General features: G+C 57.8%; 2 protein-coding genes across 14 annotated transcripts; one reads left to right on the plus strand and one right to left on the minus strand.

Annotated features, from left to right (window-relative positions):
• Positions 1 to 1,124: 1,124 nt before the first annotated feature.
• On the minus strand, positions 1,125 to 4,768 carry LOC308050935 (protein C1orf43 homolog). The gene is made up of 7 exons (XM_080361158.1): positions 4,638 to 4,768; positions 3,791 to 3,892; positions 3,555 to 3,663; positions 2,946 to 2,999; positions 2,702 to 2,868; positions 2,547 to 2,605; positions 1,125 to 1,828 (listed from the first exon to the last, which is right to left on the minus strand). Exons 1-7 carry the CDS (start codon positions 4,704 to 4,706, stop codon positions 1,630 to 1,632), a joined length of 759 nt encoding a protein of 252 aa, XP_080217284.1. The 5' UTR covers positions 4,707 to 4,768; the 3' UTR covers positions 1,125 to 1,629.
• Positions 4,769 to 4,868: 100 nt separating this feature from the next.
• UBAP2L (ubiquitin associated protein 2 like) lies at positions 4,869 to 27,612 on the plus strand. Of its 13 annotated transcripts, none has more exons than XM_080360996.1 (30): positions 4,869 to 4,907; positions 7,748 to 7,877; positions 8,176 to 8,253; positions 8,570 to 8,680; positions 9,126 to 9,294; positions 10,090 to 10,185; positions 10,269 to 10,314; positions 10,555 to 10,667; positions 11,217 to 11,249; positions 11,346 to 11,420; positions 13,769 to 13,821; positions 14,365 to 14,450; positions 14,814 to 14,985; positions 15,264 to 15,465; positions 16,044 to 16,321; positions 16,460 to 16,632; positions 17,068 to 17,257; positions 17,588 to 17,642; positions 18,070 to 18,244; positions 19,149 to 19,221; positions 19,744 to 19,939; positions 20,030 to 20,118; positions 20,551 to 20,604; positions 21,555 to 21,636; positions 22,810 to 23,027; positions 23,646 to 23,751; positions 24,341 to 24,408; positions 25,131 to 25,328; positions 25,697 to 25,732; positions 27,019 to 27,612. In XM_080360996.1, the coding sequence occupies exons 2-30, from the start codon at positions 7,788 to 7,790 to the stop codon at positions 27,112 to 27,114; spliced, it is 3,411 nt and encodes a 1,136-aa protein (XP_080217122.1). In that variant the 5' UTR covers positions 4,869 to 4,907; positions 7,748 to 7,787; the 3' UTR covers positions 27,115 to 27,612. The 13 variants fall into 13 exon arrangements, with proteins under 13 accessions (XP_080217122.1, XP_080217129.1, XP_080217130.1 ...); XM_080361003.1 differs by having other exon boundaries at positions 20,557 to 20,604; XM_080361004.1 differs by having other exon boundaries at positions 11,346 to 11,405.
• Positions 27,613 to 27,899: the final 287 nt, after the last annotated feature.

A 27,899-nucleotide genomic window follows, 5' to 3' on the forward strand; every position in this document is an offset into this window, starting at 1 on the left:
TGCCAAGTCTGTTGTTTCGGTTTCAAGCCCGTCGGTTCGGTGCCAAGTCTGTTGGTTCGGTTTCGAGCCCATTGGTTCAGCGCTGAGCCATTGGTTTGGTACCGAGCCCATGGATTCAATTTCAAGCCCATGGGTTCGGTGCGGAGCCATCGGTTCGATTTCAAACCCGTTGGTTCGGTGCCGAGCCCATGGGTTCGGTTTCGGGCCCATTGGTTCAGCACTGAGCCATCGGTTTGGTACTGAGCCCATGGGTTCAGTTTTGAGCCCATGGGTTCAGCACTAAGCCATCGGTTTGGTACCGAGCCCACGGGTTCAGTTTCGAGCCCACGGGTTCAGCACTGAGCCATCATTTCGGTGCTGATCCCATGGGTTCGGTGCGGAGCCGTTGTTCCGGCGCCACGTCCGCGTGCTGGACACGGAGCTGCCGCTCGGGCGCTCACAGCCGCTCCACGTAGAACGCCTTCCCGAGCCGCTGCAGCTCCCGCCGCTGCTGCTGGTGCTCGTCCTGCAGCAGCCGGCACAGCGCGGCTCGCCGGGCCTGCTGGGCACCGGAGCCGGCGCTGAAGCCGCCGTCACCGGGACCCCCCGGTTCCCCCGCGGTGCCGCCGTCCTCACCGTGGTGAGCTCGGCGCTGGCGAGACGCAGCTCCGACAGCACTTGCGGCCCCAGAGCCCCATGGGGCTGCACCAAAATCGTCTCCCAGCGCCGCGGGTGCCCCCCGGTCACCTCCCCGTGGCTGTGGGGACACGGGGAGGGCAGGACATGGTGCTGGGGGGACACCTGCCCCACAACAATGAGTTCAGCCCCAGGGGTGCCCGTGCTGGTTCTACCTCTCTGGTAACTCCTCGCTCCCGTTTGCCAGAACCTGCAACCGAAACGCCGCGTTTGGGGGACCGGGGTTTAGCTTGTAGGAGGGGGATGTTGCGCCCCAATGTCCCCAACTGCCACCGGGACCCCCGAAACCGCCGCCCCCATTGTCCCACCTCCTCCTGCCGCTGCCCGGGGCTCGGGCTGCTCGGCGCTGCCATGGCCGGTGCCGCAGGGACCGCGCGACTGTTGGTAACGGTCAGAACGGCGCCCGGTAACCGCCGCGGGGCTCCCGCAGTCAGAGGCCGAGGGCGGCGCGAGGGGTCACCGTCATTTATTAAACAGCAATGAATTAAAAACAGCGCGGAGGGGCAGGTCCCCCCGGCACGCGCCGCGGGGACGGACACGGCCACGCGTTGGGGACCACGAGCTTCGGCCCCGGGGGGTCAGCGCTGGTGAGAGCGGGAGGAAACCCCCCGGCAGGACAGATGGACAGTCCCAGCGGGGATGCGGCCGCCCCGCGTGTCCCCAAACGCCCCATTGCGGGAGAAAATCATCAATAAATAGGAGTAGAAACCGCAGCCCAAGAGGCGGCCGAGAAACAGGCACCAAACTATTTACACCCCGTCCCGCAACGGGGAAAACAAAAAGCGTTCGCCCTCCGGAACAATGGGACGAGCGGACGGGACGGACAGACGGAGGAGAGCGCTGGCTGCAACCCGTGTCTTTTGTTATATAAATAAGCTCAAGCTGATCAGTCTGTTCACAGGGCGCCAGCCCACGCGGCTCCGCCGCCGAGGGACACGGGAGCGCGCCGGCTCCTCACAGGGTGCTCTCCAGCGTGTTGTAGTTGTCCTTGAAGCTCTTGAGCTCCAGAAAGTGTTTGGCACGTTTGCTCTTCTGGCTGGAAGGCAGGTAGGTGACCTGGATGGTGGCGGGATTGGGGACGTCGGGGCAGGGGGTGAGGTCCTTGGCCGCCGACTGGTGCTGCCGCTGGCTGCCGGCGCCGCGCGTCTTGGTGCTGCCATAAATGAACCCGAAATTCACAACACAGAATGTGAGGGGTTGGAGGGCCCTGGAAAGCTCATCCAGTGCAACCCCCCCGGAGCAGGAACACCCAGCTGAGGTGACACAGGAAGGTGTCCAGGCGGGTTGGAATGTCTGCACAGAAGGAGACTCCACAACCCCCTGGGCAGAGCAGAGGGGCAGGAGAACCTCTCTGGACCCAGCTGGTCTCCCATCCAAGCACTGACCAGGCCCGACCCTGCTTAGCTTCCCAGATCAGATGAGATGGGGCATTCTCAGGGTGCTATGGCTGCGTATATTTTATATATATGTGTATATATGTTTCTCAAGCGTATCCTTATAGTGTCTGAACTAAACCCTTTCTTCAAGGGCAGAGCAGAGGGGCAGGAGAACCTCTCTGACCTACTGACCACCCCCTTCTAACCCACCCCGGGTCCCATTGGCTTCCTGGCCACAAGGGCCCAGTGCTGGCTCAGCCCACAGCACCTGCTGTTCCCAGCTGGTCTCCCATCCAAGTACTGACCGGGCCCGACCCTGCTTAGCTTCCCAGATCAGACGAGATGGGGCGTTCTCAGGGTGCTATGGCTGTATAGATTACGTTATGTATATATATATATATGTTCCCCAATATATCCTGATAGTATCTGAACTAACCCCCCTTTTCTTTTCATGGTCACCCTCCCCACGAAGCCCCCGCCAGCAGCGACACTCACACATTGGCCAGCTCGTTCAGGGCCTCCTGGTACTTCAGATATTCCGGCTTCCCAAAAACCTGCAGCAAACAGAATCCGGGTTGGAAAAGATCAGCGAGTGACCCCCATCCCCCCGTAGGACACCCCCAAAACTCGCCCCGACGGCGCAGACCCACCCCGGTGCCGTAGCGGGCGCTCTCGTAGCCGTCCAGCAGCGCGTCGATCAGGGCCTTGCGGACGCCCTTGAAGGAGCTGCTGGAATTGCGCAGCTCCAGCAGGTAGGCACAGAAATTCTTCCCGATTAAAGACTTGGGGTAGCGGCCGTCGACGTGAAACGGGATTTCTGGGAGACACGACACGGGTCAACGCGCTCGCGCTCACCCCGGGGCCTCCCGCTCCCTCCCCTCCGAGCGCCCTTACCCGACGTCCTGATCGCATCCAGCGCCTTCATCCTGTACAGGTAGTTACAGCAGCCTGGAGGGGGGAAAGCAGCACGGGGTCGGGTTTGGGCCACTCGCCTCAAAGCGGTGGAGCCAAAATCACGTCAAAAACACAAAATAGCGGCCCAAGGAGTGGTGGGAGCACCTCACAATGAGAAAGAGATTGAGGTGCTGGAGCGAGTGGAGAGAAGGGAGCGGAGCTGGTGAGGGGCTGGAGCACAATGTGATGGAGACTGAGGGAGCTGGGGGTTCAGCTGGAGAACAGGAGCTGAGGGGAGACCTTCTGATCTCTGAACTGCCTGAAAGGAGCTTGGAGCCAGGGGGGTCGGGCTCTGCTCCCCAGGAACAAGCGCCAGGAGCAGAGGAAACGGCCTCAAGGAGAGGTTGAGGTTGTTAATTTGGGGTGATTTCTCCCCAAAGGGCTGTGGGTGTTGGAACAGGCTGCCCAGGGCAGCGCTGGAGCCGCCATCCCTGGGGGGGTTAAACACACAGCTGAGGTTCTCAGGGACACGGGTGGGTTAACAGTCAGACTCAATGATCTCAAGAGGCTTTTTCAACCAAAACGATTCTCCAATTCGGGAGCCGGTACCTGGCGCCTCCAGCTGCAGGAGCCGACTGTCGTCCTCCGCCAACAGCCGCGGCTCGTACCTGATGTCCTGCACCCGCGACAGCCGAATGTCGATTTCTTCCTTCAAATCCTGATAAGAAAAGGCATTTATAGAGCTTTGTGGGATCACACCAGCCAGGAAACCCAGGAAATAACAACGTCTCGTCACCACAGCGAAGCGGCGGCTCCGGAAAGGTCTGATTTGGGCGCGGACCCACCTTGGGCGCGTGCTGCCCCACGGGGACGTGGGGGCCCCGGCGCGACTTCATGGCGAAGCGCATGATCTGGCGCTTCACGAAGATGAAGAGCAGCACGAAGACCTGGGGAGGGGGGTCAGGACACTGAGCTGAACCGGCACCCTCCTCCCAACCCTGGGGACACTGCGGCGCCCCACAGACCCCCCCAAACCTGGCGTGGCCGTCAGGAGCCCCATAGGCAGCCTGGCCCCCCCAGAGGCTCCCACTCGTGTCCCCTCGCTGCCCCACACACACCAGGACCCCACGGACACCCCGGCCCAGCCCCATGGGGGTCATGAGTCCGGCTCCCGGGGGTTCCCCATGGACACTCCAGGATGTGCCTCACTAGCCCCATAGAAACCCCACGGACACCCACGGGAGCCCCACAGACACCCCAAGCCCAGCCCCACAGAAACCCCACAAACACCCTGAGGCTGGTCCCACAGGAGCCCCATGGACCCCCCAAGCCCAGACCCACAGACCCCCCAGGATGAGCCCCACAGAAGCCCCACGGACACCCTCGGGCCGGTATCACAGGGGCCCCACAGACCTGCCAGAATGAGCCCCACAGACCCCCCAAAACCCCCTTGGACACCCTGGGGCTGGTCCCACCGGAGCCCCCCAGGATGAGCCTCACAAACCCCCCAGATCCAACCCCCCGGAGCCCCAGACCCCCCAGTCTCACAAACACCCCCCAGCCCCAACCCCACAAACACCCCCCAGGACGGGCCCCACGGCTCCCAGGCCCACACGAACCCCACGGGCACCCCCAGCGCGGCTCCACGGAGGCCCCATCCGCACAGCCGCGCTCCCGCCGCCGCGGGCTCACCAGGCTGCCGTAGGCCATCACCAGCACCACGTTAACCCCGGACAACCAGTTACTCCCGGCCCCCGCCATCCCCGGCCCGGCCCGGGGCCGCACAACATGGCGGCCGCCGAGGCCGCGCTGCTCCCGCGTCACGTGACGAAGGCGAGAAGGCGCCCGTCTCACGTGACGCGGCGCACGGCCGTGGGTGAAGCCGCGCTGGCCCCGCCCCCGCGCTCGCATCACGTGATGGGGGCGGGCGCCGCTGGGAGTTGTCAGTGTGGTGAGACCCAGGTAAAGTTGGCTGCGCGGAGGCGGCTCCGGTAACTGCGCGCGGCCCCTTTAAATCCCGCCTTTCCGCCTTCGTTCCCTCCCGGTTCCCGTTCTCCGCCGCCGCCGCGCACCCCTCGGCCCGCCCGGCGCCGCCGCCGCCCGCCCCGGCCCCACCGCGCCGCTCCGGGGGCGGCCGCCGCGCCCCCGCCGGGCCCCGCGCGGCCTAGTGGGCCGGGCCGCAGCCGGGGGCTGGCGTAAGAGCGCGGCCGCCGCAGGTGAGGGCGGGCGGGCGGCCTGGAGGCGGGCGGTGGGGTGGGGGGGAATGGCGGCCGCGGCCATGAGGGCGGAAGCGGCCCCGCGCTCGCCCGCCTCCCGGCTGCGGGCCCGGCCTGGCGCCGCCGCGGGGGCTGCGGCCTCCTCCGCTTCCCGGCGGTTCCGCGCGGTTCCCTCCGGTTCCCCCGGGCCGCTCGCCCGCATTGTGTGCGGCGGGCTGGGCTCGCTGGGCCGCGGGGCTCCGGCGCTGCCCGTGCTCCCGGCGCTAACAATGGGCCCCGCGCTGTCCCGCTCCCGCCGCGCTCCCGGGGCCGCTTTCTCGGCAGCGCCCCGGGGGCCGTTACCGGCGGGCCCGGGCGGAATCCCCGGGCGATGCCGGTTCCGCGGGCCCTCGGGGCAGCGGTACCGAACCGGGGGGGATCCCCCGCATCTCCCACCCGCACGCCCCTCGGTTCGCAGCCTTGATCACCCGCCCCCCGCATCGGGCTCCTCTGGGGGCTCCTGCAGGGAAACTCTTTGCCCTCCGCGGTCCTTTTCGGAGCCTTTCGCTAATTAAGCGTTATTGGAGGGGGATGGAAATACCGATTTTGTGTATGAACAGATAAGGGAAACTGAGGCTGGGATGTGCCGGGACTCGCCCGGCAGGTCTGACACAGCAGATGTGCCCCGCAGATCCGTGTTCCAAAACTGTAACTGCCCTGAAATCTCTAATAAAATGAACAGTTTCTTACAGTTCTGTATCAGCTCTTTTTCCGGAGACTCCGCACTTGCGTGTAGCCGGGACTCTCTGGACACAGAAGGCGAGTAGCGGTGTAGCCTGGAGAGGAGAAAAGGAGTAACGACAAGCGCGTCGTGTTTGTGTGCAGCTCCTTTGAAGAAAAGGTCTTGTAACCTGTGGCCGTGAAGCTTCTTGTTTTCCCCAAATCCTCCATGAGCTTTTGAAACGTAACCGTGGCCGTTTCAACGCGGTTTCTCTGGTGGGGATCGCCCACGATTCCCTGTGGCCGGAGTCACCTTTTGGTGAATATATATAGTTTTAGTCTATAGAAATAACAGCGTGAAACACTTTAACAAAGACTGTTTTGAGTTGGTAAACTCATATTACGGTTATTTCTGGTTGAGATGTCGGGATAACCAAGATTTGTGGTTAAACGTTGCCTGCGAGCTGTGGGATAAATAATGAGCGACCGAGTCATCTTCTCTCACCGGGGACACCCATTGCTCTTATTAAACTTGGGCTTGTGGCTGATATTTCTATAATTCTGGGGGTTTTTTTGGCGCATTAAAGAAAAAATCATCCTGATTTAATGGTGCTGGGACCGCGTCCTGTTGAAACCGCAGATTAAGTTGCGGCGAGCGCGCGGGGTCGCTTCTGCCGCCAAATCGGGTGCGTGTAGCGGCTCATTTGCGCGTGAAACGCCTCAAAGTGGAAGAGCTGTGGCAAAAATCCATCCTGAGGGGGATGAAGTAAGTGTGGGGGCTTTGTCTGTGCTGAATGCAGCCGGGGTGCTGTGCGCAGCATCATAGGGTTGGTTCCCGCTAAGAAACCTGTGGCAAAGCTGGAGAACGGTGGTTTTTAAGCGACTTGCAAAGGGGGAAATGTGGAGGTTTTGCGGGAGTGGTTGCGTTGGAAAACTCTGATGTGAAGATGGTGACGTTGGGAAGCGTTTCCAACACCTCAGCTTGTGGATTCGGACACAAGACCCCCCCCAATTCTTCCAGGGCTCTTTGGTGACGCCCGTTTGGCGCTTTCCCCGCTTTGTGTCGGGTTTTCTCGCTCACGGTTCCCCTCGTTCTTGCGTTTTGTCGGCGGCTCCTTCCCCCGTCGCCGTGAAGGTGTTGCCGTCTCGTTACCAAAATCCAAAGCTCGGGCTGGTTGAGGTTTGAGGGCGGAAGGGGCGTTGGGGAGGATCGAGGCGCTCGGTGCCGGCCCCGTTCTCGCCGCCCGCGTTCGGCTCTTCCCCCAAAGCTCGCGCGACGTTACAAAACCCATTTCAGACCCTCCACAGCCTGGACTCTTACAGGGATTTTAACCCCAAGCAGCTTCCGAATGGCATCACCGGCTGCTTTTCCTCCTTGGCATTTAGTTCGCTTTGCTTGTAGCTTTTCCATCTACAATACGCAGTGGAAGAAAACTTTGTATTTCCACTTAAGAGGAATAATCCAAACAAGCAAAAACGGGCAGGATTCTATTTCAAACCATTTCCCACAAGCTTGTAGCGCCGCTTATTACCAGAGAGCTTTTCCTTCCCCTCTTTTGAAGGTGAGAAGGGGGGTGGCTGATGTATCTGCGGCTCCCAAAGCGAAGCTTCTTTCCATTTGTAGGGTTTTCCCAGCGTTTTGTGCTCCAGCCCATCGCGAGTCGTTGAATCCCTGACCCCAAGGGCTTTATGGTCTCGATCGCTCCTACCTGCCTGCAGATGGTGTTTTATTGAGCGTGTTGCACCGTGGAACACCTCAGGGGCCGTTTTGTCGCGGGGACACGCGGCGACTTTGCCGGTCGCCCCCGCCACGCGATCCTTCAGCCCCGCTGTTGCGTTTTGCGTTGTTTTCTGCTCTCTAACAGCCTGTTTTCTCTCCCCCCGCAGACTTCTACCTTGTAAATACTGTTATTTGTATATACTGTAAATGATGACATCGGTGGGCACGACCCGCGCCCGGGGGAGCTGGGAGCAGACGCAGACACAGAGCCAGACGCAGCACAAGCAGCGGCCGCAGGTAAAGGCAGCGCCTTGGCTATTTTTCCCCCCATCTTAGCGCTCCCCGTTCGCTTTAACAAACGCACGTGGCTGAACCACCCCCGTTGTGGCGCTGGGGTGAGATCTGCCCCAAAACAGCTGCAGTTTAGGTGGTTGTTCGCAACGTCCCTTTCTCCGCGCTCCCCTCGCTCCTCTGCTTCCAGAAGCTCTTTCCGCCTCCCCGTTGCGCCGGTTCCTTTCCAGGGATGTCAGCGTGGCCTCCGCAGGACGGTTTCTTGCTCTCACCATGCTGTCCCTCTCCGTTCCCATTTCTTTAGGCCACCGCGGAACAGATTCGACTTGCACAGATGATTTCGGACCACAACGACGCCGACTTTGAGGAGAAGGTGAAACAAGTGAGTGCGGAAAGTGAAGGCGAGAGAACGCCCGGCTGGTCGCTCCCTCAGTTTCCTTGGAGCGGCTTTTATTTTTAGCGGCCACAAAACGCGGGGAAATGGTTTTATCCTGAGCAAACAAGGTTGGGTTGTGCTGAACCAGCAACTCAGAAATTCCCACCCTCAGTTAATTCGCATCAAGGAGACGTAATTAAACCAGGGAGGCTCCCAAACGCTGACGTTTCCTTATAGAATTTCTGGCTGGGGATTGAAGTTGTGTCCCCTCTGAGGTTTTGGTGGCGCCGACGTGTTGAGCGCGGTATTTTCTTCTCTCCAGCTGATCGACATCACGGGCAAGAACCAGGACGAGTGCGTGATCGCTCTGCACGACTGCAACGGCGACGTGAACAGAGCCATCAACGTGCTGCTGGAGGGCAACCCCGACACGGTAGGACGGGGCTTGTGAATCCCGCGAGGCCCCGTTGGCCGTAACCGCCTATTTGGGGGCAAAACCTCCGGGAATGCCAAGATAACAAGAACCAAAAGGGACTTGTTGGGCTCACACCAAAATCAGCACCGAGAACAAGCGAGCGCTGGCGTAGGAGGAACCTCCATTCGTTTTGTGACAACTCATGTTCCAGCGCAGTAAAAACCTTTAAATATCAGATCCTTCCAAACCGCCGCCGATCAAACGGATCCTTCCGGCGTCTCGGTTTAGCTCAAGCTCTTTGTAGAGTCCAAGCTCTAAACAGAACTTCAGAATATTACACCTTAGCTCATTAATTTTCCTCGTTATTAGCCCGGAGCTCGGACCATATTCCGCGTAACATCGTATTTGTGTCTCGCGTCGCTCAGACTTTGCGTAACTTCTTCCCCTTTTTCCCAACTTGCAGCATTCCTGGGAGATGGTCGGGAAGAAGAAAAGCGTCTCGGGGCAGAAGGAGAGCGGCCAAACGGAGCCCAGCGAAGAGAGCAAAGAGAACCGGGAGCGGGAGCGGGATTTCAGCCGGCGGCGCGGCGGGCCGCCCAGGCGGGGACGCGGCACCAGCCGCGGCAGAGAGTGTACGTGCCAAAACGGGGGCGGCTTTGGCTAAAAGCGGCCTCGCAGTGAGCGGAGGAGGGGAAAGGGATGTGGGGGACAGTGGGGTGACCGTGAGCAGCACTGGGCCCTTGTGGCCAGGAAGCCAATGGGGACCTGGGGTGGATTAGAAGGGGGTGGTCAGTAGGTCAGAGAGGTTCTCCTGCCCCCCTGCTCTGCCCTTGAAAAAAGGGGTTGGTTCAGGTAATAGCAGGATATACTTGGGGAACATATATATATACATACATGTGATATATACAGCCATAGCACCCTGAGAACGCCCCATCTCGTCTGATCTGGGAAGCTAAGCAGGGTTAGGCCCGGTCAGCACTTGGATGGGAGACCAGCTGGGAACAGCGGGTGCTGTGGGCTGAGCCAGCACTGGGCCCTTGTGGCCAGGAAGCCAAGGGGACCTGGGGTGGGTTAGAAGGGGGTGGTCAGTAGGTCAGAGAGGTTCTCCTGCCCCTCTGCTCTGCCCTGGGGAGGTTGTGGAGTCTCCTTCTCTGCAGACATTCCAACCCGCCTGGACACCTTCCTGTGTAACCTCAGCTGGGTGTTCCTGCTCCAGGGGGGTTGCACTGGATGAGCTTTCCAGGGCCCTCCAACCCCTCGCATTGTGGGGTTCTGTGTGTGATCTGTTTGCTGCTCCCCAGGATGATTCCTTGGGTGACGCCCTCGAAACCGGCAGCTTAAAAGAAGCGACGAGAGCTCTCGATGTGGTTTCCCACACGTGGGTGTTCGAGGTCTTCACGTTGTCTTCATGTTGTTTTACCTATCAGTTCGGGGCCAGGAGAACGGACTGGACGGCGGTAAGAGCGGAGGCTCGTCTGGACGAGGCACGGAAAGAGGGCGACGGGGCCGCGGCCGAGGCCGAGGTATGCGCGGGTTTGGGGTCGCAGCAGAGTTACACCCGCGGATCCAAAGAGACGCTGAGCAGCGCCCAATTTGTGTTTTCCAGGTGGTTCTGGAAGGCGAGGGGGAAGATTTTCTGCCCAAGGCATGGGGTAAGTTTTACCGGTACAAACCGCAGCGGCAATAAATTCTTTGTGCATGAATAGTTCTGTTTGTGTCCGTCATTTGTGTTCCGATCACACAGCCAAAACTGCATCCCGGTAACTTAAATTTGGGGGGCTGCTGTGGGAGAGCCGTCTTTGGAGACGTGCCCCGCTGCGAGTAAAATAGGTTGCATTGATAAATCGCTTTGGGATTGGGAATAAAGGTTTCCCTCCTCCTGTTTCCTATAGAACTTTCAACCCTGCCGACTACGCTGAGCCGGCCGGCGCGGACGAGAGCTACGGGAACAGCACCAACAACACGTGGAACAACAGCGGCAGCTTCGAGCCCGACGACGGCACCAGTGAGTGGTTTGGTGCCCACAGGGGACGCGGGTTTTGTTCTGGGAGGCTTTTTTCGGTCTTTTTATAAGCCTCTTTATATAAAAACTCGAGTGTGATAAACACAAGCGGGTTCCCCGGGGTTCGCTGTGTCCCCTGGAGAACGTCGCTCGCAGCTCAGGGTGTTGGTACGAGGAACGTTCTCTCTTTTATTGGCGTTTTGCTCAAACTGTTGGAGGATGAGGCTGCAAATAACTCATCAGCGCTTCCCCATTTGAAGCGCGTTCTCCCCTGGGCGGTTTGTGAGCACCGACCTGCCCGGCACCTTCTTTTTCGGTGGAAAATGACGTTTTTTTGGCTCGTTTTGAGTACGAGCGAACTCAGATTTAAGAGTCGCAAGAGACGACCCTGATTGTAAGTAATTTGTGGGGCGTTTTGAGAACGATGGTATTTTTTATGGAGCAATCGTGCACTGCCACTATTCTACTTCTCCACCATTTTTGAGCCAATGAGCTTTACACGCTGGAAATTTGACCATCTGGTCTGAAGAGGCTTCTGTGCTTCCATTTTAGTAGCCGCAGGCGTCTCTTTAACAATATCCACAGGTACGATGCGAGTGTAACGGGGGCGGTGAAACTCCCTTTCGCTTCTCCAAGTCAAAATTTCACTGGTTGTCTTGTCTCTTTTTTGTTTTGTTTCAGGACTTGATTTCATTGGGGGTGAGGGGGCAAATTATCCCCGAAAATTTGACACTGCTCCTGGTATGATACATCCAGGTGCACTAACTGCCCCGGATACCTTTACTTTATACCTTAAAACAAAACAACCCTGAAATATCTGTGGATATGTCGTTCTCCTCTCTCTTAATTTGTTCATTTTACTGAATATTTGCTGGTTTGATTGTGCTTTTACTAATGCTGGCGCCTCGAATGTGAACTGGGAGAGGTTAACCGCAAATTCTTGGCGGATAATGTCAATCTTTAACTTCGGCCACCGCTTCTCGGTACCCGGAGCAGCTCGGTGTCCCCAGCAACGCGGACAAGGTCCCACCCGAGGGGGCAACAAATATGGGACCTGCCCTTGTCCCCACGGGGGTTTTGGTTCTCTCTTTGCTGCTTCAGGACAAAACGCTCCTTAGGAGGGGAATTAGTCTGGCTTAACTATCTCAGCGCCTTGGCTCTGCTTGCGGCTGCTCGCTGGTGTGTCCTGGCCGCTCCACTTCATTGGCCTGCAGTTGGAGATCTTAATTATAGATTAATTAGAATAGAACGTCCCTTGGTGTGAGGTGATCCTGCCACCCCTGGTGGCGCCATGTTGAGCCCTGAGGTGATTTCGGTGGCGCCATGTTGAGCCCTGAGGTGATTCTGGCGCTGCCATGTTGAGCCCTGAGGTGATTCTGGCGCCATGTTGAGCCCTGAGGTGGTTCTGACGCCATGTTGAGCCCTGAGGTGATTCTGGTGCCTCCATGTTGAGCTCTGAGGTGATTTTGGCGCCATGTTGAGCTCTGAGGTGATTTTGGCGCCATGTTGAGCCCTGAGGTGATTTTGGCGCCATGTTGAGCCCTGAGGTGATTCTGGCGCCATGTTGAGCCTTGAGCTGATTCTGGCGCCATGTTGAGCCCTGAGGTGATTCTGGCGCCGCCATGTTGAGCCCTGAGGTGATTTTGGCGCCATGTTGAGCCCTGAGGTGATTTTGGCGCCATGTTGAGCCCTGAGCTGATGGTCCCAAAAGTGCCCCCATGTTTCGAGGTTTGGCCTCACTGTGCCCAGCACAGGGACGGTCACTGCACTGGTCCTGCCGGCCACACCAGTGCTGGCACAACCATGGTGCTGGTGTCCTCTTGGCTCACGTTCAGCCCGTCACCAACAGCCCCAGGTCCGTTTCCAGCCGCTCTTCCCCATCCCGCAGCGTCCATGGGGTTGTTGTGACCCATGTGCAGGACCCAGCACTCAGCCTTGTTGAACAATTGTCCTCACCCCCAAGATCCAACTTGCCTTGGGGCTACCAGATGCCATCCATGGCCATAACGAGCCCGAAATGGCGTTTGACCAAAGTGTTCTCACATCCGGGTTAATCTTTAACGAGGCCGCTGCTCCGGCGCTGCCGGGGTGGTTTTGCCCCACTTTGGTTTTATTTGGATTCACATTCCTTTGAGGTGCAGAATTGGGGGGGTTTAGGTTCATCTTGAACCCGTTCATTTTGTTCTAACTTGAATATTAAAAACAAACCCCAAAAATCTACAACAACCAACTTAGGAAGAGCCTCTCAAATCAGCTCAACTCAAAGCACCCAAAACCCAACAGTAAGAAAAAATAATTCACTGCTAATATATGTATTTAATGCATTAAATCTTCTAGACAAGCAGTTGTTGGGGTGTTTTGGCCTCATAAATCTGTTGTTTCCTTCCCCCTCAAACCTCTGTGGGTCTCTGCGCTGTTCTCCTGCCCCACGTGCTGCTTTTATGCTCTAAAAGGCTTTTTTGACTTATAAAAGGGCCGACGCCAACTTATTCCATCCTGTGAATGCTTCCAGGTTTAACCAGGTTGGGTTTAGTTAGTCTGGCTTGCGCGGCCTGAAAACAAACGGCGCAAAACGGGGCTGGTTTGGCTCTGAGGCTTTTTGGGATGTCAAACGCTACTGATTTCTTCCCACACCAAGTTTGAAGTTGCCTGATGGACTCGGAAATCACCACGTAAAACACTGAGGTTAAACAGTGAAGGAAAGAAGGGGCGGAACAAGTTGAAGATGGTGGAGGTTTCGATGTTTATCGGGGCGGGGAAAGATAAACCACGTGTGTTTCCAAAGGGTTTGATGGGTGACGAGATCCCGCACCCCCGAAGGAGACGCTTTGTCCGAGCGGCTGGGCCGACACGAGCTGTTCCGGGGCGCAATCTGAGGCAAAACGGCCCAAAAAGCGGCCACGGGGGTCCCTGTTGGGCATCGGGGTGCGTGTGATCGGTGCCGTTTCCTTCCCCGGGACTCGCGGCTTGGGACCATCGACCGCTTTTAACTCGCAAATAGCAATTCCTCTGCGCTGCTTGCAAAGCTCCCGGGCGCTCCCCGGCTTTCGAAGGCGAAGCTTTGATCCTCGCGTTAATTGTCCTCCGTGTCGTTATCCCCGCAGGTGCGTGGAGGGCGGCGACAGAAGAATGGGGCACGGAGGACTGGAATGAAGACGTAGGTGCTCTCCAAACCCTCTTTGTACACACAGCACAGCGAGGCGAGCGCAGAGCCCGTCCTCCCTAAGCTCCAGGCGTAGCCTAAGCCAGGCTGGCAATGAATAAATAAGCCGCGTTGCTTCTGGAGCTCATAAGAGCCCAGAACGGGCCGGGATCTCCTGGAGTCTCATCCTGTCCTGCGTGATCGAGTTTTTCGATACGCTGACCGGACTCCACGCTGGTTCTCGCTCCGTTTCGCCCGTGGAGCGGCAGTTTGTGGAGATTTTGTGTCTCCGTTGGATAGAACGGTCACTGTTATCACCCACTTTACTGCCTTTGTTCCAGTTCCTTCTGAAAACAGGTTTCAGTCCCTCTCTGAATCAAGGGAGGACTTATATTCATGCAGCGTTGGGTTTTTATTAGCCGACTCTAATGGGAGCCAAATGTTAGAGAAGTTTAAAGTTATAACCACCCGAATTTCGCGAATCTTTCCGTTCCTATTTGTTGTACTTGGAATCCTGAGATGCCGCTCTCACTTTTGGGCTCTTTTTGCCTCTTTCAGCTGTCGGAGACGAAGATCTTCACGGCCTCCAATGTGTCTTCGGTGCCTCTGCCCGCCGAGAACGTGACAATCACAGCCGGACAGAGGTGACAGCCCCGGCGCTGCCGTTTACCCCGAGTTGCCCCCGAGTCCCAGAGCAATTTGCCATCTGAGACTAAACCTTGCCATAGGGCTCAATGAGGTGGATTTAAATGGCAAAGTTCAGAGTTTCCAGGTCCTAATCCTGGATTAGAGTTTTCTGCTGCTGGTTCTTCTGATTTGGGAGCGTTTTGCTGTGTTAAATTAATGCGAGAAACGCTTTAAAACACAAGTTTTGCTTGGTCGCACCGACCTTTTGAGTTGCGAGTTGTGCAGATTTGTAAAGCCGAAGCTATAAAGGCGGAATGGCGCTGTAACGGGATGCGATGGAGCTCGTGTTTAACCTCCGCGCGCTTTTGTTCTTGGCCCAGAATCGACCTGGCAGTCTTGCTGGGGAAGACGCCGTCGTCTACGGAGAGCGAGGCGCTGAACCTGGAGCCGGCCCAGGCGCCTTCCCTGGCCCAGCCGCTGGTGTTCAGCAACTCCAAGCAGAGCGCCATCGCCCAGCCCGGCTCCGGCAACTCCTTCGCTCACCACAGCATGGTACGGGAGCGCCGCGCTCCGCCGGGTTTGCTTCCCCGTGATGTGAGATAGAAAGTTCTGACGCCCCATGGCTTCTTGTGGGCGGCAAGAATTCTCTGCTCTAAATACACAAAGTGCGCTGCTTTGTTGGAAATAATCGGGATCGTTCCTCCCCTATTGCTCTTGGTTGGTTTGCAACATGTGCTGCTTTGTGCTCGGAGGAAGAGACAAATCGGCAGTCCGGGGTTTGCAAGGAATAATATTTGTACCAATTTATGCCTGACTGTGTTCCGTGGCAGGTGAGCATGCTGGGGAAAGGCTTTGGCGACGTCGGCGAGGCCAAAGGCAGCAGCACCACCGGTTCACAGTTCCTGGAGCAGTTCAAGACGGCGCAGGCGCTGGCGCAGCTGGCGGCTCAGCACGGCCAGCCGGCCGGCAGCGGCTCCGCCGCGGCCTGGGACATGGCGGCCACCACGCAGACCTCGTCCCTCGTGCAGTACGGTGAGGACGAGCAGCGCGGGTCCCCGAAAACAGGCAGCGCGTTCTCCACGGGCGGGAGGGATTCGGTGAAGGTTCACAGTGAACCGACTGCTGGAGGGATTAGAAGTGGAGAAGCGCAGAGTGATTTGGATTGGAAAAGCCGCTCGAGATCCAACCATAACCATAATCGTAGAAGAATCGTCAAATCGGTTTGGTTGGAAAAGAGCTTTAAAATCATGGAGTCCAACCATAACCTCAATTTAGCGCTGCCCCGTGTCCTGAGAACCTCATCTGTGTGTGTTTAACCCCCCCAGGGATGGCGACTCCAGCACTGCCCTGGGCAGCCTGTTCCAACACCCACAGCCCTTTGGGGAGAAATCACCCCAAATTTCCACCCTCAACCTCCCCTGGCGCAACTTGAGGCCGTTTCCCCAGCTCCCTCAGCCGCTCCATCACATTGTGCTCCAACCCCTTTCCCGCACCCTCCGCGCTTCTCCGCTTTCTGGTTTTAACAAGCTCCAGAGCGATAACAATTCGATTTGTTCTTGATGTCGAGAAGCGTCCCAACTCGATTTAATTTCAACTCCTGTCTCCTGTAGATCTCAAGAACCCGACGGACTCCTCGGTGCACAGTCCCTTCGCCAAGCGTCAGGCCTTCACGTCAACCTCCACCATGATCGAAGTGTTCATGCAGGAGAAGCCGCCCGTGGTGACGGCACCGGCGGCCGCGCCGGCGCCCTCGTCGTCGCCGCTGCCCAGCAAAGCCAATCCCGGTCCCCAGATGTCCCCAGGCTCCTCGGACAACCAGTCCTCCAGTCCCCAGCCGGCCCAGCAGAAGCTGAAGCAGCAAAAGAAGAAAGCGTCGTTAACATCGAAGGTGACGGCGTTGTGGGAAAATCCCTTTGGGAAGGGTTGGGCTTGGTCTTACTGATCTTAGCTTCCCGCTTTGGGTTGAAAAGCGCGATTTGGACGACACAAATCGCGCTGACCCCTTCCCGTTGTTCCTCCTGCGCAGATTCCCGCCCTGGCGGTGGAAATGCCCGGCTCGGCGGATATCTCAGGGCTCAACCTGCAGTTCGGAGCGTTACAGTTTGGTTCGGAGCCCGTTCTGGCCGAGTACGAGTCGGCGCCCGCCACGAGTGCGGCCGCCAGCCAGTCTCAGAGCAGCCTGTACACCAGCACGGCCAGGTGAGAGCGGAGCGGCGGAACCCGGGGGTCGCGGCCACCGTCGCGCCGCATACGCGTAGACCCTTTCGGCCTCCGCCGTGGGCGCAAAGGGGGGACAACGTATGCGACAGCAAAGCGTGAGGTTGCCGGCAAACTCACCCAGGCAGCGCCGCCACTGCTTGGCCTGCGGTTACTCACACAGAAAACGCTTTTCTTGCCGCGGCGCTGAAAGCACGGGAGGGAAACACCCGGCGTGACGCTCCGTGAGCAGATTCCGCGTGGTTTAGGCTGATTTTTGCCTGGCCAACGGGGCCGTGGGGACGCGGTGCATCCGCAGTCTGTTCCTGTGGTGCCTTCATGCTGCTTCTTGGGGCTCTTTATTTTGGAGCGCGGACAGCGCGGCGGGTTTGGAGGAAAATGTTAAGACCTTTTTGTGTGTTTTTTCCCCTTTTGTAGCGAATCTTCCTCCACGATTTCGTCCAATCAGAGCCAGGAGTCTGGTTACCAGAGCGGCACAATACAGACAGCAACGTTTACCTCCCAGAACAGCGCTCAGGGACCACTGTACGAACAGAGAGCCACCCAGACGCGGCGGTACCCAAATTCCATCTCCTCCTCGCCCCAGAAGGATCTGACCCAGCCCAAGGTAGGAGAAGAGCTTCGTGCTGGCGCTGAAATGCTGTCTGGGGGGAAGCCAAGTGGTTTTCGGGTGTTTCCGTGATGCTCCAGAGCTGCCACCAGAGCCCGTGGTGACATTTCTCAGCGGGGTTAATAGCGGTTAAGTTGATCACCGGCCGTGTGTCGTGTCGCGCGTAATTACTGCGTCACACATAATTACCCTGCTGCAGGGTGGCGTTCGGGTTACAGGTTTCATTTTCTCTTAAGGATTGAATCCTTTCGTGCTGAGCACAAATTCAAGGTCCAAACCAGCGACTGCAACGCCCACTACTCTTTATTTTCTTCTCTCTTTCCTCAGAATGGTTTCAGTTCCGTACAACCCACGCCGTTACAAACCACGCAGGCCGTTGAAGGTGAGCGGGCGTCCTGCCTCTTGTGCTGCTCGCGCTCTTCGCTTTGGATTAAAGTCTTTATGTTCCTAGCAAGTCCTTTCCCTGCTGGACTTAATTGCTGCCGCTCAGATTGTTTGCTTGCTCTGAAACGTTCAGCTTTGTGCTGCTGGATCTGGGAGATCGCTCCTGGTGACGATAATTAGCTCTGATTTATGAAAGGCACCTCATCTGGAGGTCGTGGTGGCGTTGGAGTAAAGCTGAGGTTCTTGGGGACGTGGTTTAGCGCTAGGTTTAGGTTATGGTTGGACTCGTTGATCTTACCAACCAAAATAACTCTGTGATTCTATGAAAGCGCCGTCACCGCCCCAGGGTGGAACGGGCTGGCGGCAGGAGGGACGCCCCACATTTCTCCAGGAGCTGCTCTTCACCCAAAACCTTTTGCCCGCAGGTGCTACGGGCCCCGCCGTCAAATCCGACTCCCCCTCCGCCCCCAGCATCGCCCCCCTGAGCGACGGGGTGTCCGCCTCGTCCCTGCTGAGCACCGCCAGCCAGCACCCGACGGCGCTGGGCGGGCTGAGCCACGCCGAGGAGCTCCCCAGCACCACCAGCGCCCAGCTCAGCAGGTGAGGAGCTCAGCCGGGAGGGATCCGTGGTGGAAATCAGCGGGGAGGAGCCGGGGACGTGTGTTCGGTCACGGCGCAATGTCTGGATGGGCGCTGGTGACACGTGGTGGCCCCTCAGGGACTATAAACATGCTCATCAATGATACAGTGGGATTGAGTGGTTGATTGTGGGTGACACCAAGGTGGTGCAGGTGACACCCCGAGGGATGGGATCCATCCAGAGGGACCTGGAAGCAGCCCCCAGGAGAAGGACTTGGGGACACTGGGACATGTTCTGACATGACCTACCCACATGAACTACAGCTCAGAAGGTCGATCGTATCTTGGGCTGCATCAAAAGGAGCGTGGCCAGCAGATCGAGGGGACTGTCCCCTCTGCTCTGCGCTGGTGACACCCCCGGGCACCGTGTCCAGCTCTGGGTCCCCAGCACAGGACATGGAGCTACTGGAGAGGGGCCAGAGGAGCCACAGGAATGAGCCGAGGCTGGAACAGCTCTGCTGGGGACAGGCTGAGAGTTGGGGTGTTCAGCTGGGGAAGAGAAGCTCCGGGGAGACCTTAGTGCGGCCTTTCAGTGCTTAAAAGATGGGGACAGACTTTTGAGTGGGCGATGGGACAAGGGGTGATGGTTTAAATGAAGAGATTGAGACTGGATAGAATGAAATTGTTGCTGTGAGGGTGGTGAGAGCCTGGCCCAGGTACCCAGAGAGGAGGTGGATGAACCATCCCTGAGACACCCCAGGCCAGGCTGGGCGGGGCTCTGAGCACCCTGAGCTGGTGACGATGTCCCTGTCATGGCAGGGGGGGCACTGGGGGGCTTTAAACGTCCCTTCAACCCAAACTATCTGAGCGGATGGGGAGCGGGATCTGCCCTGGGCTTGCTGACCTTTCATTCCTCTTCCCGCAGTACGTTACCCACGCAGCAGAACAGTCTGTCCTCATCCACATCCTCCGGGCGAACGTCGACTTCGACTCTCCTGGTGAGTGCGGCTGAGCTCTCGTGCCGTGCGGCCCCTTCTCAGCTCGGTGCGCTCGGCCGGCGGGGGCTGCGGTTGTGCCGCGGCGTTGGGTGTTGTGTGGAGAGAGGACGGAGGGTTCTCTGTTCAATTCTGTGCCATTCACACCAAGAAAGGCCTTGAGGAGCTGGAGTGGAGAGAAGGGAACGGAGCTGGTGAGAGGCTGGAGCACAATGTGATGGAGCGGCTGAGGGACCGGGGGAAACGGCCGCAAGTTGCGCCAGGGGAGGTTGAGGGTAGAAATTTGGGGTGATTTCTCCCCAAAGGGCTGTGGGTGTTGGAACAGGCTGCCCAGGGCAGCGCTGGAGTCGCCATCCCTGGAGGGGTTAAACACACAGATGAGGTTCTCAGGGACACGGGTTGGCTTAACGTTTGGACTCTATGATTTTAAAGCTCTTTTCCAACCCAAATGCTTCTGTGACTCTATATTTTGTGTAGACAACACCCTGCGATATTCCTGCCCTAACTCTTCCCTCCCTTCCCCAGCACACGAGCGTGGAGAGCGAGTCCAGCCTCCATTCCTCCGCCAGCACTTTCTCCACGTCCTCCAGCACCGTGGCGGCCGCGGCGCCGGTCGTGAGCGTCTCCTCCAGCCTCAGCAGCGTCTCCAGCCTGGGCCTCAGCCTCGGCAGCAACTCCACGGTGACGGCCTCCACTCGCAGCTCCGTCGCCACAACATCAGGTACTTTCCTGAATGGGCGCGGGGGTGAAGAGAGACGGCTCCTGCTGTTTGATCCCAGGTGAACTTTGCGTTTCTCTTCCTTTCCTTTAGGAAAAGCGCCTCCCAATCTCCCCCCTGGAGTCCCGCCGCTGTTGCCTAACCCGTACATCATGGCTCCGGGGTTGCTCCACGCCTACCCGGTGAGTGGGACCACCAGCTCTTCGCGGTGTAAAGAAACCATAATGCCCTTAGATAGGAAGCATTTGGACCTGCTGCTCTCCATAAAACAGTAGCAGAGAGAATCCACATTCCCAGGGGTGTAAATATCTAAATCCCTCACCCCGGAGCAGATTCTCTGCGGCTTCCCAGCCGTTGGGGAGCAGGAATTTCTAGAGGAGAAGCGTCAATGCCATTGTGGTCTGGAGTGGCGGCGCTGGCCCTGGCTGCTCGCTTTTCATTGAGCAGCTTGTAAAACCACTCACGGCAGCGTCGCGGTGGTGGACACCGGGTGATTCTGTAGCCTCCGATCCTCTGCTTCTGGCTTTATCTCACATTTATCTAGATGTTTAATCTAAAATTAGGTGTCTTTATCTCATCCGCGGCCCTATCATCATCTCCTGCTCGTTTTCTAGCCACAGGTGTATGGATACGACGACTTGCAAGTGCTCCAGACGAGATTCCCGTTGGTGAGTACCCGAGATGAGGAGCCGGCAACACGGGGTAGACGTGGCTGCAGCGAGGAGCTCGTCACCCGCTCCTCTGCACTTGGGGAGCTGGGAACGCTAATTATCAGCACTAATTATTCAGCCATTCATCAATGGTGGGGCTGGGGAATGTCAGGGCGACCGCAGGCAGCGGTTTGGCTCGATGGTGCCATGAGCTGTGGTAGATATGTGTCTCTGATCCTTGGAAGAGGTGGCGACTAAATCATCAAACACCAGGTTGGAAGGGGCTACAAGGATCGTTTGGTCCAAGCCTTCCTGGCCAAACCTCGGTCTAGACAAGCTGGCCCAGCTGAATCTTAAAAGTAGTTAATATTGGGGAATCCAGCACTTTCCTGGGGTGATTATTCCAACAACTGATTCTTCTCGTGGGGAAGAATTTCCCTCTTGTGTCCAATGGGAATCTCTCAGGAGTAACTTGTACCTGTTGCCCCTCGTTTTTAACGTGAGACTCCTCGTAAAAGAGATTCTCCGTCTTTGTAGCACGTTTTGAATCCTGAGGGCGGTGATGAGCTCTCTCCTCGCCCGCAGGCCGGACGAGCCCCCTTCTCTCAGCCGTTCCTCGCGCAGCACCTTCCCCGTCCTCCTGTCACCTTTGTGGCGCTTCCCAGGCCCCTGCAGCCCGTCCTCGTCCATGAGAACACCTTTTATTTGGCGGTACCATATGTACGGCTGTTGGGAGGCGCTTTGTGCACCGCATACCAGTAGACCTCGTCTGGTTCTCCCCATAGCCAGACGAGGGGGACGGTCCATGCGACACGAAGCCGGGGTTGCCGCGGGCTCCGATCGGCCTCTGCGTGGCTGGTTGAGCCGCGATGCTCCAACATACCCAGCACCCAAAATCCCTCTTTTCCCAACAGAAAAGCATCTTTAGGCCGAGCTCCTAAAAACCTTGGTTTGTTTTTATCCCTCAGGATTATTACAGCATCCCGTTCCCTACGCCCACCACCCCGCTGACTGGAAGAGACGGCAGCCTGAGCAGCAACCCGTACTCTGGTAGGGAAAAGCTCCGCTCTGGTTCTGTATCCTGGTGCCTCCCTTGGTCTGGAACGCTCTTCAGCAGCTGAATTCTTGGCTTTTCCTTTATTTGATCATCCGATTGTGCGGGGGCTCGTTACCGGGACGATGTGGGCGAGTGGGAGTTGTGGCAGTGGAAGCGCTGAAAGAATCCAAGGTGTAAAACTGGGGAAAACTGCTTTTCATGTCGTGGTGAGGCAGGGGTTACGCAGCGCTTCCAAACGCCGAGAATTGAAACGCAAAATCTGGAGGAATTTAAGTTTTTAATCTTGACAGTCTCATGAGAAACAAAATGTGGCATTTAGGAGCTTGAAAGCTCAAACTAAATGACCCGAATGCCGGGGGGGGCCGATGTCTCGCTGCTTTTGAGGCTGAAGCCCCAAGCTCGGAGCTCGGCGTGTGTAATTTGTAAGTTAACGACGGTGATAATGAACGTTTGGGGCCGTTCTGGAGTGACTCGCAAGCTGGGGCGGCACTGAGATGTTCTCGCTGCGTGAGCTGTGAACAGGGAGAGTGTTGGCGTGGAAAAACCGAGCAGATGCTCAGCAAAAGGAGCTTCCCCGAGTCTGCTCTAAAACGGGACCGTTCTGCACCCTCAACTAGAAGATATTTTGGTGTTTCACTCTCCTCTTTGCTGGGGGTACGAGGTCCCCGGGCCACGGCTCTGGCTCAGGAGGGAGAGGAGTTGTTCTCAGACCTGCTGCTGATGCACGAGCTTTAGGAAGGGCTTAGGAAGAGCTTTAGGAAGGGCTTAGGAAGAGCTTTAGGAAGGGCTCAGGAAGAGGCTTAGGAAGAGCTTTAGGAAGGGCTTAGGAAGAGCTTTAGGAAGGGCTCAGGAAGAGCTTTAGGAAGAGCTTTAGGAAGGGCTTAGGAAGAGCTTTAGCATGCAGGCTCTGCTGGATCTATCCAAGGGCTGACATCAGGCAGTTTTAGCTGCTCTGGCATTGCCTTCCATCCGAATTTCTCCTCTCGGGGATGAGAAGATCAATTAGCAGCTCAGCATTATCAGCCAGCGATGGTCCAGAGGCTGCGATCCTCACCAGATGGAGGAAGAGGGTTGGTTCAAGTCTGTGTTGATCAAAAGTGTGTGTCAGCTTTGGGCTGGGCTGGGATTTGACACACCTGTTCTCACTCCCATCTCCTCTTTTGCAGGTGATATAACAAAATTCGGCCGAGGCGACGCCTCCTCCCCAGCTCCGGCGACGACTTTGGCGCAGCCGCAGCAGAGCCAGACCCAGACTCACCACACCACGCAGCAGACGTTCCTGAACCCCGCGCTGCCTCCCGGCTACAGTTACACCAGCCTGCCGTACTACACAGGGGTACCGGGGCTGCCCAGCACCTTCCAGTACGGGCCCGCCGTGTTCCCTGTGAGTGACTGCGGGGATCCCGGTCCTGGGGGCACTTGGGGGGCCCTCAGCCCAGGGCTCAAAATAGCGGCACCAGAATCATCTCAGGGCTCAGAATGGCGGCCCCAGGGGTGGCGGGATCACCTCCCACCAAGAAAGCCCTTGAGGTGCTGGAGCGAGTGGAGAGAAGGGAGCGGAGCTGGTGAGGGGCTGGAGCACAATGTGATGGAGACTGAGGGAGCTGGGGGTTCAGCTGGAGAACAGGAGCTGAGGGGAGACCTTCTGATCTCTGACCTGCCTGAAAGGAGCTTGGAGCCAGGGGGGTCGGGCTCTGCTCCCCAGGAACCAGCGCCAGGAGCAGAGGAAACGGCCGCAAGTTGCGCCAGGGGAGGTTGAGGTTGGATTTAGGAACAATTTCTTCCCCAAAGGGCTGTGGGTGTTGGAACAGGCTGCCCAGGGCAGCGCTGGAGTCGCCATCCTGGAGGGGTTGGATACACACAGATGAGTTTCTCAGCGACATGTTCAGTGCCAGGGGTGGGTTAATGCTTGGACTCTGATCTTGTGGGGCTTTTCCAACCAAAACAATGCTACGTCTCAGCGCAGGGAAGCCTCTCCTCACTCTGCTCCTCCTTCCTGCAGGTTGCTCCTACCTCTTCCAAGCAGCACGGTGTGAATGTCAGCGTCAACGCATCAGCCACCCCGTTCCAGCAGCCCAGCGGCTACGGCTCGCACGGGTACAGCACCGGTAAGAGCCCCGGCAGAGCCGTGTTCCTTTGCCGCAGTGCCATGGCGTGTTCACAACTCTATTAGGAGACCGTGTTTTTCTCCACCGGTGGAAAACGGACGCAGTTGTTTGATTCTCCTTGAAAAGGCGCAGGCTTGTCCTGCTCCGTGCCCAGCAGCCCGGTGGCTGTGGCGTTGGACTCGCATCAGAGCGCTTCAGCTGCTGAATTATTTGTTGTTTGATTGTTTTACTGCCTGCACATGCTCAATAGAACAATAATTATTCCGGATTTGAGCCTGAGAACTTGTCTAGAAAGCGTGCAGGACACACAAGCGTCCTTCTTGATTCAAAGACACAAGGAGGTCGTGAATGTGCTGCTTGTCTGGTGCTGGGCGTCACTGGTTGATCTCTGGCTGACCTACAGAGGGGTGTGTTTAAACTCCCGGGGTTGGGCTGTGGGGTCTCCAGACCCCAGCCAGTCCAAAGTTCTGTGTGTTCCCGTTGCCAAGACCCCGCTCCCCAGAACGTTGGCCTCCAAACCTTGGCACCGCCGGTCACCCCCGAACCGGCGGCTGCCGCCTCACGCTCTCTTGCCATTCCGTCTCCCCAGGTGTGTCCGTGACGTCCAGTAACACCGGAGTGCCGGACATCTCGGGCTCTGTCTACTCCAAAACTCAGGTGAGTGTCTGAGCGCTCCGGCGCGGCGCCGCTTGGCCGGGGGGGCAGTGTGGGCTCTTCCCTTCGGAGCAGCCAGCCAGGGAGAAGGGAAACACTTGGCTTGTCCCATTTTAGAACAATTTCAAGCCTGGGAAGAGCCATAGGCAGAGTCTGTCTGTTCTGCCCCCCTGCTCTGCTCTGGTGAGACCCTCCTGGGTACCATATCCAGCTCTGGGTCCCCAGCACAGGACACGGAGCTGCTGAGAGGGGCCAGAGGAGCCACGGGAATGAGCCGAGGCTGGAACAGCTCTGCTGGGGACAGGCTGAGAGTTGGGGTGTTCAGCTGGAGAAGAGAAGCTCCGGGGAGACCTTAGTGCGGCCTTTCTGTGCTTAAAAGATGGGGACAGACTTTTGAGTGGGTGATGGGTCAAGGAGTGATGGTTTAAATGAAGAGACTGAGGCTGAATAGAATGAAATTGTTGCCCTGAGGGTGGTGAGAGCCTGGCCCAGGTACCCAGAGAGGTGGTGGATGAACCATCCCTGAGACACCCCAGGCCAGGCTGGACGGGGCTCTGAGCACCCTGAGCTGGTGACGATGTCCCTGTCATGGCAGGGGGGACACTGGGGGAGCTTTAAACGTCCCTTCAACCCAAACTATCTGTGGTTCTCTGTGGCACGCGCTTGTGTAGCCGGGCAGGGGAGCATCGCCCCGTCCTCGCCCTCACGCCGGTGTCTCCCCGCAGCAATCCTTCGAGAAGCAGGGATTTCACACTGGAACCCCGGCGGCCTCCTTCAACCTGCCGTCGGCGCTGGGCAGCGGGGGGCCCATCAACCCGGCCACGGCGGCGGCGTATCCCCCCACCCCCTTCATGCACATCCTCACCCCGCATCAGCAGCCCCACTCCCAGATCCTCCACCACCACCTGCAGCAGGACGGGCAGGTAAGAGCCCCCCGATTCCCCCCTAGCCAGCACTGGGGTGTCCCCTCCCTGTGACACGCGCGGTGACACACACACTGACACAAACACGCAGGGCTGAGAAGGAGGATGAGGTGAGGAAGGCCTGGGGGTGCGCTCAGCTGTTTTTGGGAGGCGCTCAGCATCACCCCCCTGCCCCACTGCCAGACCAGGACCCTCAGGGGCACCATCCATCCCACCTCCCCCTTTCCCCCCAGTTTGGCAACAAAGGGGTGAACTCACCCCCGGCCCCGCTGCCGTAGCCTTTCGGCTCTAACCGTGGATTTCTACTGTCATAGTTTGTCCCTTTATTTTTACATATCCTGGTACTGCAACAGCTTCCATATTTGCAGATGATACTGTGCAGCCAACGCCAGCAGGAAGAGCAGGTAATGAACCTCTGATAACACCATGCGCTCGCCATGGGGTGCCCCCCGCCCCAAGGACCCCTCAGGAGCCCCGTCCAGCCCCGTGTCCCCCAGGCGAGGAGAGAGACCTGAGCACATCGTGCACGAACACACAGCGCGGGCACCACACGCACCCCGACCCCTTCCCTCCCCACCGAGCTGCCGGGACCTGGGGGTGTTGGTGATGGTGGCTTGATGTGAGCCGGCAGGTGGCCAAGGTGGCCACCAGCACCAGTGCAGTGACCTTCGCTGGGCACTTGGGAGACCAAACCGTGAATCCTGGGGACGGTTTTGGGCCATCACCTCAGGGCTCAAAATGGTGGCACCAGGATCACCTCAGGGCTCAGAATGGCACCAGAATCACCTCAGGGCTCAGAATGGCGCCAGGATCACCTCAGGGCTCAGAATGGCGCCAGAATCACATCAGGGCTCAAAATGGTGGCACTAAAATCACCTCAGGGCTCAGAACGGCAGCACCAGAATCACCTCAGGGATCAAAAGGGCGACCCCAGAATCACCTCAGGGCTCAGAATGGCGCCAGAATCACCTCAGGGCTCAACATGGCGCCAGAATCACCTCAGGGCTCAGAATGGTGCCAGAATCCCCTCAGGGCTCAACATGGCGGCGCCAGAATCACCTCAGGGCTCAACATGGCGCCAGAATCACCTCAGAGCTCAGAATGGCGGCCCCAGGGGTGGCGGGATCACCTCCCACCAAGAAAGGGCTTGAGGAGCTGGAGTGGAGAGAAGGGAGCGGAGCTGGTGAGGGGCTGGAGCACAATGTGATGGAGACTGAGGGAGCTGGGGGTTCAGCTGGAGAACAGGAGCTGAGGGGAGACCTTCTGATCTCTGACCTGCCTGAAAGGAGCTTGGAGCCAGGAGGGTCGGGCTCTGCTCCCCAGGAACAAGCGCCAGGAGCAGAGGAAACGGCCTCAAGGAGAGGTTGAGGTTGTTAATTTGGGGTGATTTCTCCCCAAAGGGCTGTGGGTGTTGGAACAGGCTGCCCAGGGCAGCGCTGGAGCCGCCATCCCTAGGGGGTTAAACACACAGATGAGGTTCTCAGCGACATGTTCAGCGCCAGTGTCGGTTTCACCGTTGGACTCCATGATCTCGAGGGGGCTTTTCCAACCCAATCAACTCTCTGCCTCTCACTCCGCAGCTCCCGTGACCGCCAACGGACGCAGCCCCGGGGGGCTCAGCCATTAACCCGCCATCCCCATCCATCCCGCTGCTCCCCAATAACCGCCATGTCCTTTTCCCTCCCCGCAGAGCGGCTCCGGGCAGCGCAGCCAAGGCAGCTCCATCCCCCAGAAATCCCAGCCCAACAAATCCGCCTACAACAGCTACAGCTGGGGCACCAACTGAGGGGTGGGGGGCACCCCCCGAACCCCCCGCTCGCCGCCGAGGAGCCCCCGGCGCCGAGGGACCGCGGGCGAGCGTGCGGCCATGGGCAGGGCCCCCGCCCCCCGCGGCCCTTTCCTCTTGTATGTAATATAGAATTTGTATTTTTTTTCCCTTTTATTTTGGTTTGTTTCGTTTCTCTCTGCATTCAGACTCTGAAACCGTTTGCCGTAGGGGATCTTTATTGCTTTTTACTCCTTTCTCCCCTATTTTTCCCCCCCCTTCAAAGGAGTGGAAGCCGCGAGTCGCCTACAGCAAACCCCTTATTATTAGGAATCCGAGCAGTAATTGATATGAACAGCATTGTAAGATGAATTAGTTGAAGTGTTTTGGTTATTTTTTTGTTTGTTTTGTTTTCTTTTTTGTTTCTTTTTTTTTTTTTTTGTACCGTGTTCTAAATTTAATGGATAAATGTGTCTTGTATATAAAAACAAAAACCCCACACGCCGCCGTCCTCGACTTCTCTCATTTCCCCTTATTGACGTTTTCCTGCCCCCCCCCCCGCACGCTCTAAGGACCTTCCGCTCTTCATTTGGGGATTTTTTGGCTCTTTTTTCCCTCCGCAGCCCCGACCGTGTTATTTTGAGCCGCACCCCCCGCGCTGATTCACTAAAGCCAATAAAACTCACAACCTCACGTCTGCATTTTTTCATCCCCCCCCTCCCCATTTTTGCCACAGCGGCTGGTTCCCCTTCCCTGTTTTTTTCCCCCCACCATAGGGACAATGTCCCTTGTCCCCTATGTCCCCC

This window comes from Nesoenas mayeri, assembly GCF_963082525.1.
Source record: "Nesoenas mayeri genome assembly, chromosome: 30".
Classification (NCBI taxonomy): Eukaryota; Metazoa; Chordata; class Aves; order Columbiformes; family Columbidae; genus Nesoenas; species Nesoenas mayeri.

Coding starts and splice junctions, on each gene's coding strand:
- LOC308050935 (XM_080361158.1), bottom strand. CDS start 4,706: ATGGCGGGGGCCGGGAGTAACTGGTTGTCCGGGGTTAACGTGGTGCTG. Junction 3,893..4,637: donor TGATGGCCTACGGCAGCCTG/GTGAGCCCGCGG, acceptor CCCCCTCCCCAG/GTCTTCGTGCTGCTCTTCAT. Junction 3,000..3,554: donor CCTGCAGCTGGAGGCGCCAG/GTACCGGCTCCC, acceptor TCCCCCCTCCAG/GCTGCTGTAACTACCTGTAC.
- UBAP2L (XM_080360996.1), top strand. CDS start 7,788: ATGATGACATCGGTGGGCACGACCCGCGCCCGGGGGAGCTGGGAGCAG. Junction 8,254..8,569: donor TTGAGGAGAAGGTGAAACAA/GTGAGTGCGGAA, acceptor TCTTCTCTCCAG/CTGATCGACATCACGGGCAA. Junction 17,643..18,069: donor AACCACGCAGGCCGTTGAAG/GTGAGCGGGCGT, acceptor TTTTGCCCGCAG/GTGCTACGGGCCCCGCCGTC.